Source organism: Spodoptera frugiperda, chromosome 5 (genome assembly GCF_023101765.2).
Source record: "Spodoptera frugiperda isolate SF20-4 chromosome 5, AGI-APGP_CSIRO_Sfru_2.0, whole genome shotgun sequence".
Taxonomy (NCBI): Eukaryota; Metazoa; Arthropoda; class Insecta; order Lepidoptera; family Noctuidae; genus Spodoptera; species Spodoptera frugiperda.
Window position 1 is genome coordinate 6406205 of NC_064216.1, and position 19499 is coordinate 6425703.

General features: G+C 37.5%; 2 protein-coding genes across 5 annotated transcripts in view; one reads left to right on the forward strand and one right to left on the reverse strand.

The window, feature by feature from the left end:
* The window catches only part of LOC118271835 (cytochrome b5 reductase 4), a 92014-nt gene that overhangs the window by 58044 nt on the left and 14471 nt on the right, over positions 1–19499 (reverse strand). For 2 of the 4 annotated variants that reach the window (XM_050693695.1, XM_035588072.2), the window contains exon 2: positions 18218–18563. In XM_050693695.1, the coding sequence (XP_050549652.1) occupies positions 18218–18557 (340 nt within the window). In that variant the 5' untranslated portion in view covers positions 18558–18563. Of the gene's footprint in view, positions 1–9516; positions 9636–14466; positions 14996–18217; positions 18564–19499 lie in introns of those variants that run through there. The other 2 variants (XM_050693697.1, XM_050693696.1) reach the window with 2 other exon arrangements.
* LOC126910690 (uncharacterized) lies at positions 1432–4075 on the forward strand. The gene has a single exon (XM_050693701.1). The coding sequence runs from the start codon at positions 2342–2344 to the stop codon at positions 2813–2815; it is 474 nt and encodes a 157-aa protein (XP_050549658.1). The 5' UTR covers positions 1432–2341; the 3' UTR covers positions 2816–4075.

Here is a 19499-nt window from a genome sequence, read left to right on the forward strand (position 1 = left end):
ATTTTTGTAATTTAGTCGAAATTTTACATTCTCAGCGATCGGGTTAGTGTGAGTTTTAACCTGATTATCCTGCTCTTTTTGGTGTGATTACCATTTTGCCTAACTTCCTGCACCCCCTTGATTATTGTAATCGAATAAAAGTGCCACTGGATGCAACTGGAGCTGCAAGAGCCGTTGTTTTTGCCAATGCTGGGTACAGCCAACGTCGCACTGCTCGGATGCTTGGTGTACCTCGAATCACTGTACGGGATGCTACCAGACCCTTTCGGGAGATGGGTTCCTACACGCGGAGACCGAGACAAGGCCGTCATTGATGCACATCGGCTCGGGACGATCGTTTCATTGTGAACAATGTATTGAGAAATCGCTTTACCACAGCTTTGCTGCCCGAGGTTAGAACTCGCCTATTTGAAATGAGAAATCTCAGCGTAAGTGAACGAACAGCGAGAAGAAGGTTGGCAGATAGGAACCTAACTGCGTTTCGTCCAGCACGTGCCCCAGAATTGCCCACACAGCACCGTAGAGCGCGAATTCAATTTGCGCCAGAATACGCTAACTGGTCTACAGACGAATGGAAGGACGTTCTGTTTTCAGACGAAAGCAGAATAGCCCTATGAGGTCCAGATGGTCGTCAGCAAGTGTACATACGACCAAATGGGAGGTTTGCCCCGTGTACGATATGGAAACTGTGGGTTATCAGGGAGGTTCAATAATGATTTGAGGCGGCATCAGTTACGACGCTCGTACCGATCTCGTAGGGTTTGATAGGTGTAGTGTTATTGCATATCGGGATCTGGAAAAGGGTCTTCAAGACCATATCGTGACATTTGCACCATTTATGGGTGAAAATTTTCAATCAATGCATGACAATGCACGATGTCATGTCGCTAGAATAGTGACCCAGTACCTGGACGAGGACGGTATGCGAATATTACCGTGGCCAGCACGCAGCCCTGGCCTCAATCCAATTGAACACATCTGGGACAACCTTAAAAGATGAGTTCGAGCAAGGGTTCCCGCACCAACGACGATTGGGGAGCTCAAGATTGCTGCAGTTCAGGAGTGACACAACTTCCCTCAATCTGACATCCAAGATGTCACTGATGGCCTTCCAAACCGACTGCAAGAAGTCATCAGAGCCCGAAGGGTAACACCCATTATTAAAATTCAATAAATGAGCCCAGAAACTGAAAAATAACAAATATTGTAAAACAAGAGTTTTCTACAGAAACCTCTAAAAATGCTTTTTTTTATTTGAGTGATGAATAATTTCAGTTTTTAACATGAGTACACAGTATTTAATTAACAAAATATGTCTAGTTTTTAAAAAAAATATCAAACTTTCCCAGGTTTAAGTAGTGTATGAGAAAATCAAGAAAATCAAGGTGGGCGGTTAAATGTGCCTGTGAGTGTACAAAACTAAAGGCACACAGAAGCAAATCTTTCCAAATATGAACCACCAGTTTCTAGAACAGTTGAAAACGAAGTAGTGAACATAGCTGGGCAATCAAGTTGCAGCTGAATATTTCAATAGTCCGCCTCTACAAATAGGGACTAGTTTGCCGACACATCGTTCTACCTCGGAGTTGACCTAATTCGTGAGGAGGCTCTTACAATGGCGGAAGATGACCGATTGCTACAAACTTCCATTTCCTGGCATTTTAACATTGGATAACTAATAATATATTTTGGAATAATTTGAATCTGATTGGTTATTTTAATTGTAAAATGTAAGAGATTTATTGTACTGCTTAATACATTCATAGGTTGGTGCTTAATAGGTTTGATAACATTTACATGGGATTTGAAAGAGGGTCGAAATCCGCTAAGATGAACATCATCCTCCCATTAGTACAAGACTAGTGTTGGGTAAATAGCCGGCTACTTTGAGTTATTATCGATTATAATCCATTAATAGCCATTAATAGCCTACCAATGGATGATAACCCTGCTATTAATGTATAGTTAGAAATATAAATGCTTTTTTTGTTTTATTGTAAAATCTGTGGGTGTAAACATAAATTGTGTGCCTGTACGCAGTGTGATTCAACATATTGTTATTCTTTTTATTTATTTTCACTATTTGTATACGAAAAAGTGTTAATAATAAAATAAATAGGTACACATTTTTCACATTCACGGGAAATTCAGTTTTGTTAATTTAGAGATCCAATACTATAAAAAATATAATTACTATTGACACATCGCTTTGTGATTTAACCATATATGTACCTAATTAATTAATTTTACCTATAAAATAATTTTAACCGATACGTAAAAATGTAAGGTACATTAAGTAAGTTAGTTATTAGCTACATATTTTGAGTCGATAGTAGGTAACATGCATGCGCACTTCCGACGTTTGGCTCCTAAGTTGGAACGGACGGGGGCTGCACTTAAGCGGCTCCTGCCCAACCGCTGGGGGCCAAACGCCTCCTGCCCGAGGTTGTACGCGGGGATCGTGCGGTCCATGGCCCTCTACGGAGCCCCTGTGTGGGCGCCGAACCTGATGCGGCGGCCAACTCGGGCGCTGCTCACGTCCCAGAGGGTCATGGCCATCCGGGTGATTCGCGGATATCGCACGATCTCCGGAGAGGAGGCTAACCTCCTTGCCGGACTACTGCCGTGGGATTTGGAGGCGAAGGTGCTCGCGCGCGTGTTCAGTTTGCGCGCCGACGCGTGTCGCCGGGGCGAAACCCTGCTGCCGCGCCAGATTAGTGCGTGGCGGGATGAGCTCCGGCGCGATCTCATGGCAGAATGGCAGCAACGACTGTGTCGCAACCGAGGGCTGGGCTCGCTGTCATTGCAGCCATAAGTCCCCTCTTTGAGGAGTGGCTTGAGAGGCACCACGGCGTCCTCACCTACCGCCTGACGCAGGTGCTTACCGGACATGGGAGTTTCGGTAGGTTCCTGTTTCTGATTGGGCGGGAGGAAACGCCCGGGTGTCATCACTGTGAGGACCGCCCGGAGGACACAGTGGAGCATACGGTGGCGGTTTGCCCTAGGTGGGCTGAGCACCGCCGTGTCCTCAGGGATGTGGTCGGTGACGGTGACCTCAAGCGTCCGGCATTGGTTCAGACCATGGTGCGGAGCGAGGGGGACTGGGATGCCGTCTCCTCCTTCGTCGGCGAGCAAGGGTAGCTCGCCGCCCGACCAGAACCAGACCCGTGCGTGCGGCGCATCACGTTCCGCGCGCGCCTCAAAGAGCCATCAGACCACCACAGATGGGGCCCAGTAGGGGTGATGCCTGATCCGGAGTTGCGGACTACCTAGCGGGTTTACCGGAGCTCCGGTTCGAACTGCAGATGTAGGAACGGGGTGGTTTTTTGTCAGTAAGAGTTTTACACTCCCTCTCGCCTCACCTAAGGCGAGAGAAGTCATTGGATGATTTCCCCCCTCAAAAAAAAGGAGGTAACATTCATCCCCGCACCCCCGCACCGCAGGAAAAATAACGTAGGTATATATCACACAACTGGAATTTGGAAAACAGACCGTCAAGTATAGATACGGAAAGTGATTTCCACATGGATTCGGAACCTTTCTATCCAACATCAGAAATCGATGAAATATCCTGTGACTGTAATGAACCTGGGGGCCTACTCCGGTTCTCGAATCCGAAGTTTCGTTTAATCTTCGGCCGTAGTTTTTATTGGTTTACTGATAGAATTACTTGAAATAACGTTTTATTTTTAATTTCATATCAAAACCTATTATTTATTTTCATTTCATTCGTTCATTTTAGTTCCCGAAAGTTCGCAATAAATAGAATTGTAGTACGAAATCTGCGAAGTTGCGGACGAAACTTCGCTTTTCGTTGAATAAGAGTAGGCCTGCAACTGCAAGCCTACTTTTAAATTGCACATTTATTTACTGTAAAGAAATATGATGAAAATGAAGTCTAATCTGACAGTCCTAAGCCTGAAAACCATGAAGGGAAATTTTCAATCACTAAAATAACATTAATAGCAGGGTTATCAGCCAAAATTGGCTATTAATGGCTATTAACTGCTTTTAATCGATTATTAGCCAAATGATATTAACCGGATTATTATCATTGCCCATCACTATACAAGACAATCTTGGAGGATTAAATGTATTTGATTTCATCATATTATGGTGTTAGGTAAATATGCTCAAAGATGTAAATGTGCCTTAACACGAAGTTTTATTAATGCATGAACTTTTTATTTTGCGATGAATAAAAAGGACATAAAATTTCAGGTCACGTATAATTTGGTCCTGTTTAACAATGTACATAAATCAGATATTTTAATAATTTACTACCATGATTTGAAACGATAACCGCAAAGCTTACCGCTCTATCCATAATTTATCAGAACGTCAGACAAGTATAAAAAATTAGGAATAGGATTTGGAAAGAAATCTAGCTTACTAGCAGGTACCTAGAAAAACCTAGTTTTTTTCCCCAAAAAGCTAGGCGCCTTTAAAGGTTTCTTTCTCCCCGTCAACAAAAAAAGGTACTACTATAGGTAAAATTTACAGTATCCAAGTACCTTACCTAACGATGAATAACACTAATCTATATTAAATTGCGTTATTGATTTAACTATCACCGCTACACGGAGGGCACGCATGAATTCTATTAACTTGAACGTGTTATTATTTGATGACTTTCCCTTAAGGGAATAATCTTTCCAAAGTACATCATATCGATATTGGATGTCACGTCACTAGTTTATTAAGCTCAGGTGATATTATTATTGGAGAAACTCCCTCTGGGGCTGCAGGTCTATAAAGGATGTGTTATGTGTGTTTGATCTTAAAGCAATTTCCATTATGGGGTCCATATGCATCAGTTTTCCAAATACTATATAAAACGATACTATTTTTTGTATGTAAAGTAACCTGAATATCGATATTCAGCTTATTGCTTTTGTAATAGAATTGATAATCAATTAATGAAGTTTTGGTAGACTGGTGTATAAATTAGAGTTCTCAATTACCCTTTGTTAGCTTTATAGAATTTACTTAATAATATTATGTTCGAGCAATTATGAATGTTCAGGAAAGCTAGGATGTTATCCTTAGATTAGGCAACAAATTAATTAAGAAAATTTTTAGATAGATGTATACAAAATATATACTTAAGTCTAGAATCAGAAATTGTGTACACATCGTTATAACAACTAATGAAGAGAGGGGTCATTTCTCCGGAGCTGCGGACTACCTAGCGAGGCTCCAGCTTGACAAGCAGGAGTAGGAACGGGGTGGTTTTTAGTCAGTAAGAGTCTGACACTCCCTCTCGCCTCGCCAAGGGTGGGAGAAGTCATTGGATGATTTTCCCCCTTAAAAAAGGGGTCATTTCTACTTCTGATTTCTGATCACCTTACAAGCGAATTGTATCACAGTTACAAGGAACATAAGAAAACGTATAAAGATATAAACATAAGAAATATTGGACAACTGAGTTCGTAATCGTAACTTTGTAACTATACCATTACTCGTTTGATAGGTCGGTGATAACTTTCACGAAGTACATTAATATTGCTCTGTATCTGTACCCTTAGTACGAGTTTGCGAGCGTTCGGCGCTCTGATTGGTTGGTTTATTCGAGCCGGCCAATCAAAGCACCGAACGCGCTCTCGTTTCGATTACTTTAAACGCAAAAGCAAACTCATACTAAGGGTACCGTTCACCACGTGTGTTTAACTACTTATGTCCCTTTGAAATGTACACCAAAATAAATATTATACGAGCATACCTTCGGAGAAAATTATCAGTTTTTACTACGGGACAACATATAAAAAATCGGCCTAAAATTGTCCATAAAATGTATCGAAGATTACATACATACTATTCAAGAAATAATTTCGCTTCCATTGAATTTATAGGCGTGTAATAATTTTCTATCATCCATTTTTATCTTTACCAAGATGCTAGTTCAGTTTAAACATGTCAGACATATTTAATAATAGACAAGTGTTCTAACCGGCCGTTTAGAGATAATTAGGGAGATCTTGTGGCTGATATCATGACGATGATGCTTGGTAACTTGATAGCAGATAATAAATTAATACCTCAAACATTTATGTAGAACCTTCTATCTTTAAAAGGCTTAAATAATTATAGAACATATTTTTTTTTTTAATCACAAGATGGGAAGTTCTCATGGCGCCTTCTCGCCTGGGAGAACGAAAGGAACTATCAGACTCTTACTGACTAAAACCCATCCTTGTGTCCCGTCTCACACGTGGGTACGAGGATGCGGGAAACGAAATTCTTCCGCAGCATTATAGAACACAGACAACCTAGATCATTATACAATTACCTAGTACATAATCATAAAATCATTGTTGGTTGTCTTTAATTTCCTCACAACGAGTTATATCACGCGATACGACATTATGAAAGGTCATACCGTTCATAATGTGTCTACTTATACAAGGACATGGACGCAGACTTGATCTTGATTATAAAAGATAACAAATTAAAAATAACAGATTTGTACACATTAATTTAATTCACTTTTGAAAGAAAAAACAAGGTGATCAAAATTAATTCGTTCCATTATTACGATTTCATATTACTATGTCCCATTTGCATCACTACATAGTATGAAACAAAGTCAGTTTTTTGTCCCTATATCCCTATGTATGCTTAAATCTTTAAAACTACGCAACGGATTTTGATGCGGTTTTTTTAATAGATAGAGTGATTCAAGAGGAAGGTTTATAAATATAATATATCACCATTGCACCCATGCGAAGCTGGGGCGGGTCGCTAGTTGTATAATATTTATTATGGGATTTATGAATATCTCAAGGAGCAGGATCAACCAATTTTGAAACCCAATTCACACTCCATGATATTAAAGAAAAATTACGAAAATGGAACACTTAACCCTTTCAGTCATTTTACTTATCAAAACAACGTGTTCAACAATACCTACTCGTAACAAGGCATACATATGTTACAGCCAAAGTAATAAATCTTGATATTATTTATACTGTCTAGCAATTATATATAACGACTACTCAATTTAGATAAAGTGATAAATGACACAAATTTAATCACATTAACTAGCAATTTTATATACTATCTTCGTAGACTTGGATAATGTAATAAAACGAGCAGCATGCAGGCAAACATGCAGCATGTAGCAGGCAGGGTTTCTGTCATGGCTCCGGCGCTGCGGGCCTCCGGCGGCCCCACGCTTTCGCTCACCACCGCAGCTTCGGCTTAATGCAGCCTCAGCCACGGTGGCTCGCTAGCAGCCTCCTGCTCCTTAGCCCGCGGGCCGCCTCGGTCCTAAGCGCCTACGCGAATTTAAATTACACTCTAGGGGTAGGACAAACAAGACTACGTGGAGTCGGTTTTATAGCAATTCGGTTCTGTCACTAACTTTTGTTGCACAGCATAGAAATTTTTAAACGACATTATTATTTAATTGTTACAGGAACTTATAGCAAATTAGTTTGATCGAAATTATATATAGGGCACTACAAGTTCACTACCACCATTTCCTACATAAGTCATTAGGCCTACTAACGTTATGCGACTCAAATTTATGCCAAAACAAATTAGTCTTTGATTTTAAAGACTAATTTTTATTCTTACAAGTTATTCTTACAAGTAAGAGTCTTGTGACATTTTGAGTTACACATGTATTATTACTTTGACTAACTTGGACTTCCTGTTATGAATAATGTCCAGATAAAGTGATTAATTTATTATATTGTCTAGTGAATTTGGTATTTATATACAGTTATTCATAATGACCAGTAATTATGAATAATTGCTATTTAATCACTCTGACTGTAACACATACATGTATAAGGTGTAAGGATATCCGTAGACAACCGAACGATACAATAAATCAGACGATGATAAACATATTATATTTTTCGCACAACAATAAAACCCAAAACTTTTGTACCTTTGGGAAAAGTTCACGGCAACTATTAATACGATAAACAAAGGTCGATTTTGCTTTAAATATGTAATTAACCTGAATTGTTAGGCTATTACTGTAATCAGTATCTTATAATATGTATTGATAATAGATAGGACTATCAGTTTTATCAAGGAAATCGTCCACCTGCAGTATGGATTTGTAATGACTAATACCTAATAAGTATTTTGTTATTATTAATGTAGATTATATCTGATTTTAGTAAGGTAAAATTTACTACCGATTAGGATACCTATGTAACTAGGTATCATTATTTGTAACTTGGGCCTAACAACATATTTTAATGAGTAGTAATACTTATAGCGAAAAGAACTCATACACATATTTTACTTTACTGCTTAGGCCTTAGTTACGTCGTTAATGTTCTGTTGTAAAGATTTACAATATACAACAGACAGCCAAAATAAATATTTACGAAAAAATTTCATAAAATTTTACGATCCATTAATTAAATAAACAAAAAATGAGAGGTCTTGTTTAGGGGAGAATTCTAATAAACAAGATGATTTATAAAAATGGTATTTGAGACTGTTGATGATACAGTCCAGTCATATTTATGTATAACGTAGTTTTATATAAGTAGGTACTAACTACAAAACTTAAAATAAATTATTTGATTTTGAGGCCGACTTTGAGTTTAAGGATTAAAATACCGAAACGGTGATTTTTGTCAGAAAATTTTTAATATGTTTAAAAAAGTTTGCAAAAACATTAAAATTTTACATTAAACAATTTCGGTCACATCATCGTTCACCACCAGGCGAGTTACTTGCCAAACGCCATTCTATACACACAAAAAAATCAAAGTGCAGACGCCTAAAGACCCTACATGTAAAATTGTCTCACTTTCTTGAACTTTTCTTAATGTCCAGTATTTACAGTTTCAAATGATTACAAACAAAAAGAAGTATTCAAAAAAAAACACATCCACCAATCCTCACCAAGTTGCTATCTCCAAAAAAAGACAAGGAACGAACGCAGAAAAGAAAAAAAAAGTTTTAAATAACATTACAAAACATTTCCCTAAAGTAATAAGTAAGTTGTGCTTACGCAGATGTTGTGGTGTTTCATCAAATTCAATTTAATTAGAGCTGAGAATTTCTTAAAGAGAATATTTTTACTTGCGCGCACCGCGCACCTGTTACGTGACTTCATTTAATATTTCCGCCCAACAAATATCAAAAGGCTAACGACGAAAGTAATTTCTTAATGTGACAACATGGAGTAGTATTGTTATGCAAGTAAATAAACTCTATTTTATATGTGGGGGCCGGGAAGTTTAAGACGCCCGTTTCTCATGCATGAGGGCGAGGGTTCCTAAACTACCCGCGGCAAGTACCAATGTGACTTTCTAAGATTATTTAGACATCACTGACAAACGGTGAATGCAAATATCGTGAGGAAACCTGGGCTTATAATTTTTAATTATAAGTTTAAAATCGCCAACCCGCATTGAGCAAGCGTGGCGATTAATGCTCAAACCTTCTCCGTGCGAGAAGAGGCCTTTGTTCAGCAGTGGCCACTTATAGGCTGTTAAAAGTAAAAAAAATAGTTACATTAATAAAATCAGTATTATCACTTACTGTCGCTCTCATCTGAATTCGTATCCGAACACTCACTAGCTCGTTTTTCGCGAAATATGCAGCAGAACATTTTATGTGTGCGCCTAACGAAGTGGCTTCTTGACCGACTGTAGCTCACCGGATTGTTACTCAATTAACAAACAATCAATAGGTCATTAAAATGCAGTACAGACAACGATATACCAAAAAGGTTCTGCCTGTGCTACAAATATGACGTCACAAAACCGTACAGCAACCTGCTGACCCAAAAGTTACCTTGTTACGTTTACATAACAATCAAATTGAGTTTTGCGACTTTTGAATAGAATTTTTAACTAAATTGGGCAACGTTCAGTCATTTTATCAACTGAACTGGCCGGTTTATAGTTGTGATATATTTGTTTTTAGTGGAAACGTTCCAGTTTTGCCTTTTGAATTTGATTTCTAAAGCCGACATTATTAACCCGTAGCTGCGACGTGACATTATGAAGTTTGAAATAACCCTCGCCAGGCTTGCCGCGATATTGAATGTCACAGAAACGTCTCATGAGTATTTCCGATACGTAGACTGCCTAAATAGGTGTGAAATATTCTTCTAGGGGCTAGAAATCCTATGGTGCGGAGCGAGAGGGACTGGGATGCCGTCTCCTCCTTCTGCGAAGCAGTCATGCTAGCTAAGGAGGAGGCGGGGCGCGTGAGAGAACAAACCTCCTCACGCCCCAGCCGTCGCGAAAGACACTCCGGGCGTAGGGGATCCCGAGACGATCTCCGGCCACCGTAGTGCGGGCCTGCGGACGGCGAGCAAGGGTAGCTCACCGCCCGAACAGAACCAGACCCGTGCGTGCGGCGCGTCGCGTTCCGCGCGCGCCTCAAAGAGCCATCAGACCACCACAGATGGGGCCCAATAGGGCTGATGCCTGACCCGGAGCTGCGGACTACCTAGCGGGTTTACCGGGGCTCCGGCTCGAAAAGCAGGAGAAGGAACGGGGTGGTTTTTAGTCAGTAAGAGTCTGACACTCCCTCTCGCCTCACCCAAGGCGAGAAAAGTCATTGGATGATATTTCCCCCTCAAAAAAAAAAAAAAAAAGGGGCTAGAAATCCTACATGCTCACAATACATAATCTGTTACATATTACAATATTCACTGGAAGTATCATGATGATAAATCTCAAAGAAATATTGGTAGTTATTACAGAACGAATATGTTGTTACACGGACGCCAATGTTAACGTAGACCCGTAGCCTATTTCTAGTTAAGACTCTCGTAAATCCACTACACCAATAGTACCAATACCGATATCTCGTAAATAAGTGGGATTATGGATTTTTGTTAGTCTTACACAAAAAATAGTAAAGGGATTTAGATGAAATCTGTCACACACGCCATGCGTTCAGTACACTTAGTAAGAGTTTGCTAAACTCTTACTTCTGGTACTGTTCATCATGGCGAGTGCTATAATACTACTTATGTTACAAATCTACACATATGTTACGAAACGTTGCATGTGCTACGATACTACTCGTATTTATTTATTTATTTAACAAATATGGAAGACTAACAGCTAATAGAACAGACAGTACCTAGAAATTGTATGTGAGACTGACAGCCAATAACAAGTCTTCACTTATTAAAAATGTATGCTATGATACTACGCACATGTTACAATACCTATCTTGTATTTTTAACTGTTGTAATATATATATTTATAATAAGTCACGGATAATAAAGGGTGATTTATTATTTCACCTTATAGGACAAAGTCGTACTCGAAGAAATTTTGTAAACATAGTAGGTAAACAGTTTGAATCATCAGTACCGTACATTAAGTAGTGACGGATACATTACAACTATACATATAGTGATTAAAATGCTCGTCAAACTTAATGTGTATATTGTACAACGCCCCTGGGACTCCCTTGTAGACCACTTCAATTAATTGGAGTAATCTCTTAGTCTTACCGACCTAGCCTACTTTTAGCTAGAAATAGACGGAGGAAATAGCTTGGATTTCTGCAAAGGTATTCTATGATGCCTTTTTGTGGCCTTTCGTTCGTTTTGTGTTCAGTTTGATATGTGAACTTTAAAAGGTAAATGTGTTTGGCGTTTGAATGGATAGGTCTGTTTCCGATGTAATATGATTGCATAATAATAGTGGCTTTTTAAATAATAATAGACAAAGATAAATAAATGACCCACTTCCGAATAGTATGTTATTATTCCGTGCAATATTAAATTATGAAAAGAAACAGTATAATTTGTGAAATAAATTGTATTGTATAGTAAAAGTGCTTTGTTTTCATCAATGACTTATCACAATTACTAGAAAAAGAAGCAATCTAATCTGCTGAATTAAAATTAATCGTTATTATGTTTCATGTATAATTAAGGCCGGGAACCTTCAAACAAAGCGATTATTTGGAGTGGGTAGTTAATTATTTATATTTAGACATTTTCTTTAATGAAATTAGAATGGAAATAACCTTTGAATTCAAAAGATCTTCGACATTGAAAAACCTTGATTTCAGTCGCTTAGTGACGGTTAATGACTGGACAAAACAATGTTTTGACCTTGAATAGAACGAAAAACAAATACATCTAGAATATACCATAGGATTTTTATTTGAGTTTAAAAGAGTTTAATTTCTGTCTATTTAAAAAAGGTATTTCAACAATATTTTATTCTAAAAAATGTCTTACATTAATTATTATGCGTCATGTCGCGGAATGCTGCTCATGAATATGAGCCTCTAGCATGGCTTGAAACTAGTTGAGTTCCTCGTCAAACAAATACGTGAGTAAGCCGATAACATAATAATTAATTTAGTATGTCTCACGAAAGTTACCTACAATAAATGTCTTACGTGTCCAATTCGCAATATGCCTTTATTTTTGCCAATTCCATGCCATTAAACTATGTTCTACATGTGAACCAATTCCACCAATCATATCCCAAAGAAAGTCATTGAAAAAATGTGAGTTCCTAGTTTCAGCTCTCGACGTCACCAATTTGCGGACAGTGAGTGTCTTGAAGTACACTTACATATTATGTTCCAAAGTTACAAATTGTTGACAAAAAACTCAGAATTAAAAAAAAAAACAAAACACAAAACGACAATTCGACGTCATAGAGTGAATCAGCGTTTTTACGATAAAAGCAAAATGGCGTAAGTCACACCCTGGTAATAAAATTGTACGTGGATAGAGCATAGAGGGGCAGTAGAGGTGGGTAGGTGGTACTCGTAGTACCGACTGCCAAGTGTCACGTACCATCGACTCGGTGCCGTGTGTATCGACTCCCAATCATCCATCACAATTATTCCCACCTTCCCCAGTCACGATACTTGGAAATGTCAATTCCCTTTGTTCTTTTCACTCACTCCTGTTTACGGCGACATTTTCTCGTGCACAAAAGAATGTCCATTATTTTTTACTACGGACTAAGAAGAGGTTTTTCTCCAACGATTACATAGACAAAGGTGATAATGCGTTTCTTTCTTGTTATCCATAGTAATAAAGTATAACTGCTAATCTCTTTCACGTCGATTAAAAAGCCTTATTATGTTTGTCACTGCTATTTTTTGAGCAACCTTGTCAAAATTACTTGGAAGTTTGTTTTAGCTTTAAATGTTTTGGACTAAGATCATAGTGGCATATTCATGAATATTTACCATCTCCTGATTAAGTAGGGCGGGCCCTGGTAGGGTCTGTGTTGATCTACATGAATTTTAACTAGTATACCATTAAGGGTTTATGAGTTTTATAAAGGTAAAAGTTTCCTGGAAATACTTTAATTTATTGTACCTTCGGGTTTATAGTCCATAAGAATAAGTATGCTTGCCTATCACTTTCTGTCTTAAATCTTCCACTGAACAGTTTTATAGATATCAATGAACTTTTCCTCAGATAGGAGTCCTAAAGATACAAGGAAAAAGGTAGTAAAATCCTTGGAAAATTTCAATTCAGCGAAATCATCAATTACTCGCCTGTTTCGTCCACTGGTCCCTCCGAAATGACCTCTCATTTTATAATCCGTTAATAAATCACCTCCGTTTGTTAGCGACCAGTTTTTATGAACATGTTTTTATTTTTAAACGGGAGCCCAGAACAATGGCCTTGTATTTTCGGTTGTCAAAAACACATCAAAGTTTTAGGGTTAAAACGTGGGTCTATTGTTTGTAGTTCCTAAGGTCCTTGCAGATGTCAAGTCAAAAGTTAAAGACAATTACGTAAATGGAGTTGTGTAAGTACGTACATATGTATGTGGTCCCTTCTTGTCAGATTGTCAAATAGTGAGCTAAAGCCGTGCCTCATATATTTTGGAGCAAGGGTTTGCGATAACATCGTGGTGCTATTGTGCAGGCGACTATATGGTCATGTTAACTAATTAATTATATCTGCTTCAAAGAGACCCTCTAGTTTGAAGTTTCTTGTTTGATGTAACTAACGGGACACCGTTTGTGATAATTAAATCCGGCCAATGTGTAGGATGTAGTTTCTGGAGTTGATTGGCTTTATAGGGTCCTAGAAACCATCTTCAGTATAAAACTTTCCGTAAGAATTTGTCAGCGTATTTGTTGACGACTTGTTTTGGTAGTTAAACGCAATTCTGGAGTAATTTATCAAATTGGGTGTGAATAAAAATGTCACACTTAAAACTGAGTATATTATATGGTGAGTTTCAACTATTTCTCGCCTAAAAATCAATGTTTACTCAACGATATCACAAAACAAACGAGATAAAACAAACACAAAAGATAACGTTGAAAAGCCATCCAACTACATAATAACAAACAGTGGAAACTCGATAGCATCAATATTTTCCGAAGCCACATAGATTGGAGCAATAACATTGAGTAGTAAAAGCTGAATGGATAAAGAACCGCTTATCCATCATCCCGCGATTCATTGGTTTTATATCCATTTGGGCTTAGAGCGAGGAAATTCGCGAATAAAATGAAGTGGAAAATAACCTGATGTGTCGGGGTCAGGGGGCCGGTGCCTCTGTCTGCCGTTCCACCAGCAGCCACAGCAAGGCATCCCGGTGCCTCACTCCACCACCAGCGCTTATCTCAGTCCTCGCATCATTATGTACGCAAGAGTTTACCAACAAAACCCTATTCGAGCATTGTTCGTAATACAACTGTTCTACAGAATACAAATCTACATTGTAACTTATGAAAAACTGTTCCTATATTTATGTTAAGCATTCATAAATTCTCCAAATATTTATTTTCATATGAAATTAAACTTTTTCCCTCGGAAAGTTTTTCATTTATCAATTCTAACACGAAAAGTTTATTATTTTCCTGACAGCTTATTTATTCACGCGTACGACTGCAACAGTTTATATGGAACACGCTAGTTGACTGACATGAGACATACTAATTGCCACTTCACTTCACTCGGTTAAGGAAACTAAAGCGAATTAGTATCGGCATTGTCGAAGAAAGCGACACGGGACGCGCCCGCCCTCCGCCGCGATCTGCGCTCAACTGCGGAATATGAATGAAGTCGATGAGGGTTTCTCATTTTCAGCGTCCTGAAAAAATTGCTAAATCCTCATGTTTATTGGGGTCCCGTGAAGGCCAAAAGGTTCAATGAGGATACTTGAACCCTTCGCAACAGCGTATCATCAACTCGATTGCCAAAATAGAGTCCAATATCACGGATATTATGCCGCAATGACGAAATAGTGCGCGATAGTAGCCAATTCACACTTAATCCCGTCGAGCCTTCAGCGTTTGTCTTAATAATGGGAAAATATAGCGGTGTGTGGCAAGTTTGTTTATAAGGGAACCTCGCGATCGATGGTAGGTGTTGGCTCCGAAACGGATTTAAAACATAAATACTTTAGGAGACAAACGATCTTTTACCAGATACGTAGCTTTAATTGCAAAAGTTGTATCAGTTAAATGGGAACAGTTACGAATATCGTCAACTTTAGAAGGCCACAAAAGGAACGAATCGCAAAGTTAGCAACGTTTGTTTATTTCCGTTTGAAAGAGCAGTAACGAAATACAATATATTTTATCCCCTTTTGGTCGAGCTTACCTACTACTTTTTGTCTCAAAAGCTATTAAAATGTTGATGAGTTTTTTTCGAGTACTTTTATCGTAAGATTTCGTTATTTATTCATGAAATAATCAAAGGGCTTGTTGTTGGGTAAAATTTTGTTTTAATGAAAATATACCCACTTCGTATTTCGTCTACTTTTTCATCACTATTGAATAAAGAGCCATCAAATTGGTTCAATATTAGTTTATGAAGGATCTTGAAGTAAATACAATGTCTGGTATTTCAATAAAAGTTAGCTCGTACTAATTTGCCTATAATTTGGGTACTGCTTTTAAATTGTGAAAGAAATCGCAGGTTCAGTGGTGGAAAAGACGTGCCTCTGACTTGTCTACTGGGTCATCCATTGTTTTATGACTAATCACGGAAAACACCAAAAGACTTAGGGTGGTTTTCTACAAGAGATGTGCTATGTAGCTGTACGAGAAAGATGCATAGCAACTCGAATATGCAATGTATCGATAGAAGGGAAGCCATCCATAGCACACATCCATAGCACGCATCCATAGCACGTATCCTTTCATATAAACATAGCTTAATACAAAGCACATATCCTTCCATATAAACATAGCTTAGCTGAGTTCGTTTTGCATCGCAGTGCAATGAAGATTATGTTTACAAATAAATATGACCGGTAGAAGCCAAACACATCCACAGCAAAGCATTTAGTTGAGAAAACAATAACATGAGAGGAATTTGTTGGTGCCAATTATAAAATTAAATAATTGTACTGTTTCATTAATTATACAAATAGGTACAAATACCTAATTAAACAATCAGCCATATTGCATCGGATTGCAATGAACGGATTAATTGAATAATTAATATGGATTCCACATAGATACATGATTATGGGTGCATCTGATTGCGAGGAATATAAATGTTGCCTATAAATGTTATTATTATATTTTTTAAATAGATACTATCTAAAACAATGTTACCTATTACTATGTAAGTAGATTAAGTATTTTGCGGGCGTCCAAAAGTGCTCATAGCCCATAACTATGGGAATATTACTGTATTAATATTGTAGACCACACTGCACTTAAAGGTACCTATTAAAATAGCAAACACTTTTATTAAAGATATCGATGTTATGCTATAAACGGGGGTTCCCAACCTTTTCGGGACCACTTTTATAATCCTTGTTACTGCTACTTTTACGCTACAGTACGTTGCCGTTGTGGTAAACACAAATTTTCTTGAGTGCTGTCTCCTTTGATATAAGTTGAATTTGAGCTATAACTATCGTATTTATTGAACAGAGGTGTTAGTCCTGGCTCTTTTTTTATTTCCTGTACCATTTTTTGACTTCTAAACATCACTAGTGGTTCACGAGTTACTGGTTGGGTACAACTGTTATAAACAACCAATTATCTAGTAGGCAATAATTTAACTCTGCACGAAATATCAAGAAAATCTCTAAAAATCCATCCGAATAAAATAGGTAAGGGTAAGGAAATGCGTAGAAGAAAAGGTAAAATTTATTAAGTTTTGATCGAAAATCTGATTTAGTAAGTTAGGTACGTGTGCCTAGAATAATTTATTTTAGGGAAAAATGTTCGGCGTTACCCAACCTAATACACGATTCGACACTTTTCACATAATATACATACCTATATAGAAAATATATACCACATAGGTTCCCTTTATAATATGAAGTCTACAGATTTTTCACTTTGCAAATTATTATAATGGAGTATTTCTTAGACATTCAGAAACAATATTAACCGCTTATTGTAAACTGTTTGACTTTTTAATAAAATACATTTTGCTATTTTTTGTCTGTTGTGTTTGTACCTAATTGTCATAACAAAACGAACATGAAAGAAATATTATAGCAACAGGAAAACGAATTGAACATTCATATTTCTTAGGATAACACCTATAGATTCACTTTAATGATGTGTATGAAGGACGTTTATTACAATGACTGGTTCTAAATTGAAGATTAAGATATTAAGACGTTACTAAAAAAAATATTCGGGATAAAATATTCCAGGTCTAAAACCGGAAAGTCCGAATTATTGTTAATATCAGATCTCTATAAATCTGATAGAATGGTGACCGATCCAATGACGCCAGATGCAACGTCTGTATGAAGATATTAAGATCTTGAGCGCGGTGCAAAATATTGACAATACTGAGCGCGATCCTGTCGGTCGCAAACACTCTCAAAACCCTTAGCTACACTACTTCCTTGTAAACAGTATAAGTATTGTAACTTTGTGAGGAAGTTAAAACAATTTTCTCTAAGATTGTAAAGATAGTATGAGAATTAACCACTTGTCTGTCGGTATATAAGACACAATAGAAAACACATTGTGTCTCGCGTAGATCTGCGTTCCGACAGACAACGGGTTAAGAATCAAATGTGTGCCTATCAGGAATAAGCAAAAATGTAAACGTATACTAAAATAGAGAGACAATATAAATAGATATTAAATGTTTCACCATCTCATTTTTACATATTATCTAGTAAAATGACACCTTATTTTGTAAAATAAAAATATAAAACGATCCGTACCAGCACAATATCGATGTTCCCGCGATTGCACACTATTAACAGTATTAACGCTTCGCCGCGAAAGCGCTAACAGACGAATATGTTTGCTAATTGTTACAGCACTTGTTACATGTATCACTTACCTGTAGCCGAGCCGCTGTTCACCACGGTCTTGTTCGAGGCTGTGCTTGACGTCATAGGTTTCGGGTTAGGATTCGGTAATGAGTTCGTCGACTGAGGGGAGTTCTTCACGCATGGTGAGGACGGTAATGACAGCGGAGATGATAGCCTCAACGGAGACGTTGGGGTGCCCAAATTGGACGGAAGAGACATCTTCGAATCCGAGGAAATGATTGAATTCACTTTGATAGATATATCGGAATTATCGTCCGTTGGTTCTGGAGTACAGAGGACTGTAGGCAGTGACACCCTATGCGTGTTGCTGATTGTAGGTTTCTGCTCTGTTTCTGGTGAATCCGCCATTTTGTTCTGCAACAAAGATATTAATAAAGTAAGGAAAAAATTTAAAGGAATGCGTCAGGAATATGAATTCAAGGAATCATGTGTGAAATGCGTACTGGAATCTATTGTAAAAAATACAAACATACGGGATAATTTTCCGGTTGTTCACGCTGTTTGGATATAGGTAAAGCTTTTGTTATTGTGATTAATTAGTTATGTACAAGAAGTGGTGAAATACGTCGGTCAGCAAGACAAACAAATAGGTACCAAGTTTCTACGTTTTTTAAATGTGAACTACAACTGGACACAAATGTTAGTGGTAATATTTACACTTCTTATTTTTTATTTATGCCGCCGACGTACAGGCGTTTACGTAAATATTTAAAACCTTCCGTAGTAATACTATTTTTAATATTGGCTTGTAGTGATTTAGCGCTTAATCACGCGAGACTGATACACACCTTATTTACCGTGTCCAGTGGATAATAACAACCGATACCTAAGATAGAGTTGCGCGAATTAAAATAAAGACGATCACAATATAATCATACACCAATAGACCCTTTGCAACTTTTAAAGTTATACATATTTAAACTTAAAATAAAAATAATAGTCAGTTTTTCTGTCATAAAAGTTCAGCAAGATGCACATTGCACAGTATAAATTATACGGAACGAATTTAGTAGTAAATCATATAATAAACTATATATGTAATATCTGTAATTTTATTGGTTAGGTACTTTTTTAGTTAGATTTCGTTTGATGTCAATGATGTATTAAAAAATATCCAAAAAGTTATAACACCTCGTGGTATAACGTTTTTCAATTACGTAAGTTGACACTTCAACGATCAAATAAGTAACCTCCAATATTTCTATACAAATTATTTAATATCAGTTAAATCATTAAAATACGAGATACCAACCACATTAATCAAGAAAAACAATAGAGTAAATAGCTTGG

Bases quoted from the DNA above. Each gene is read 5' to 3' on its own strand.
- LOC126910690 (XM_050693701.1), top strand. From the start codon at position 2,342: ATGCATGCGCACTTCCGACGTTTGGCTCCTAAGTTGGAACGGACGGGG.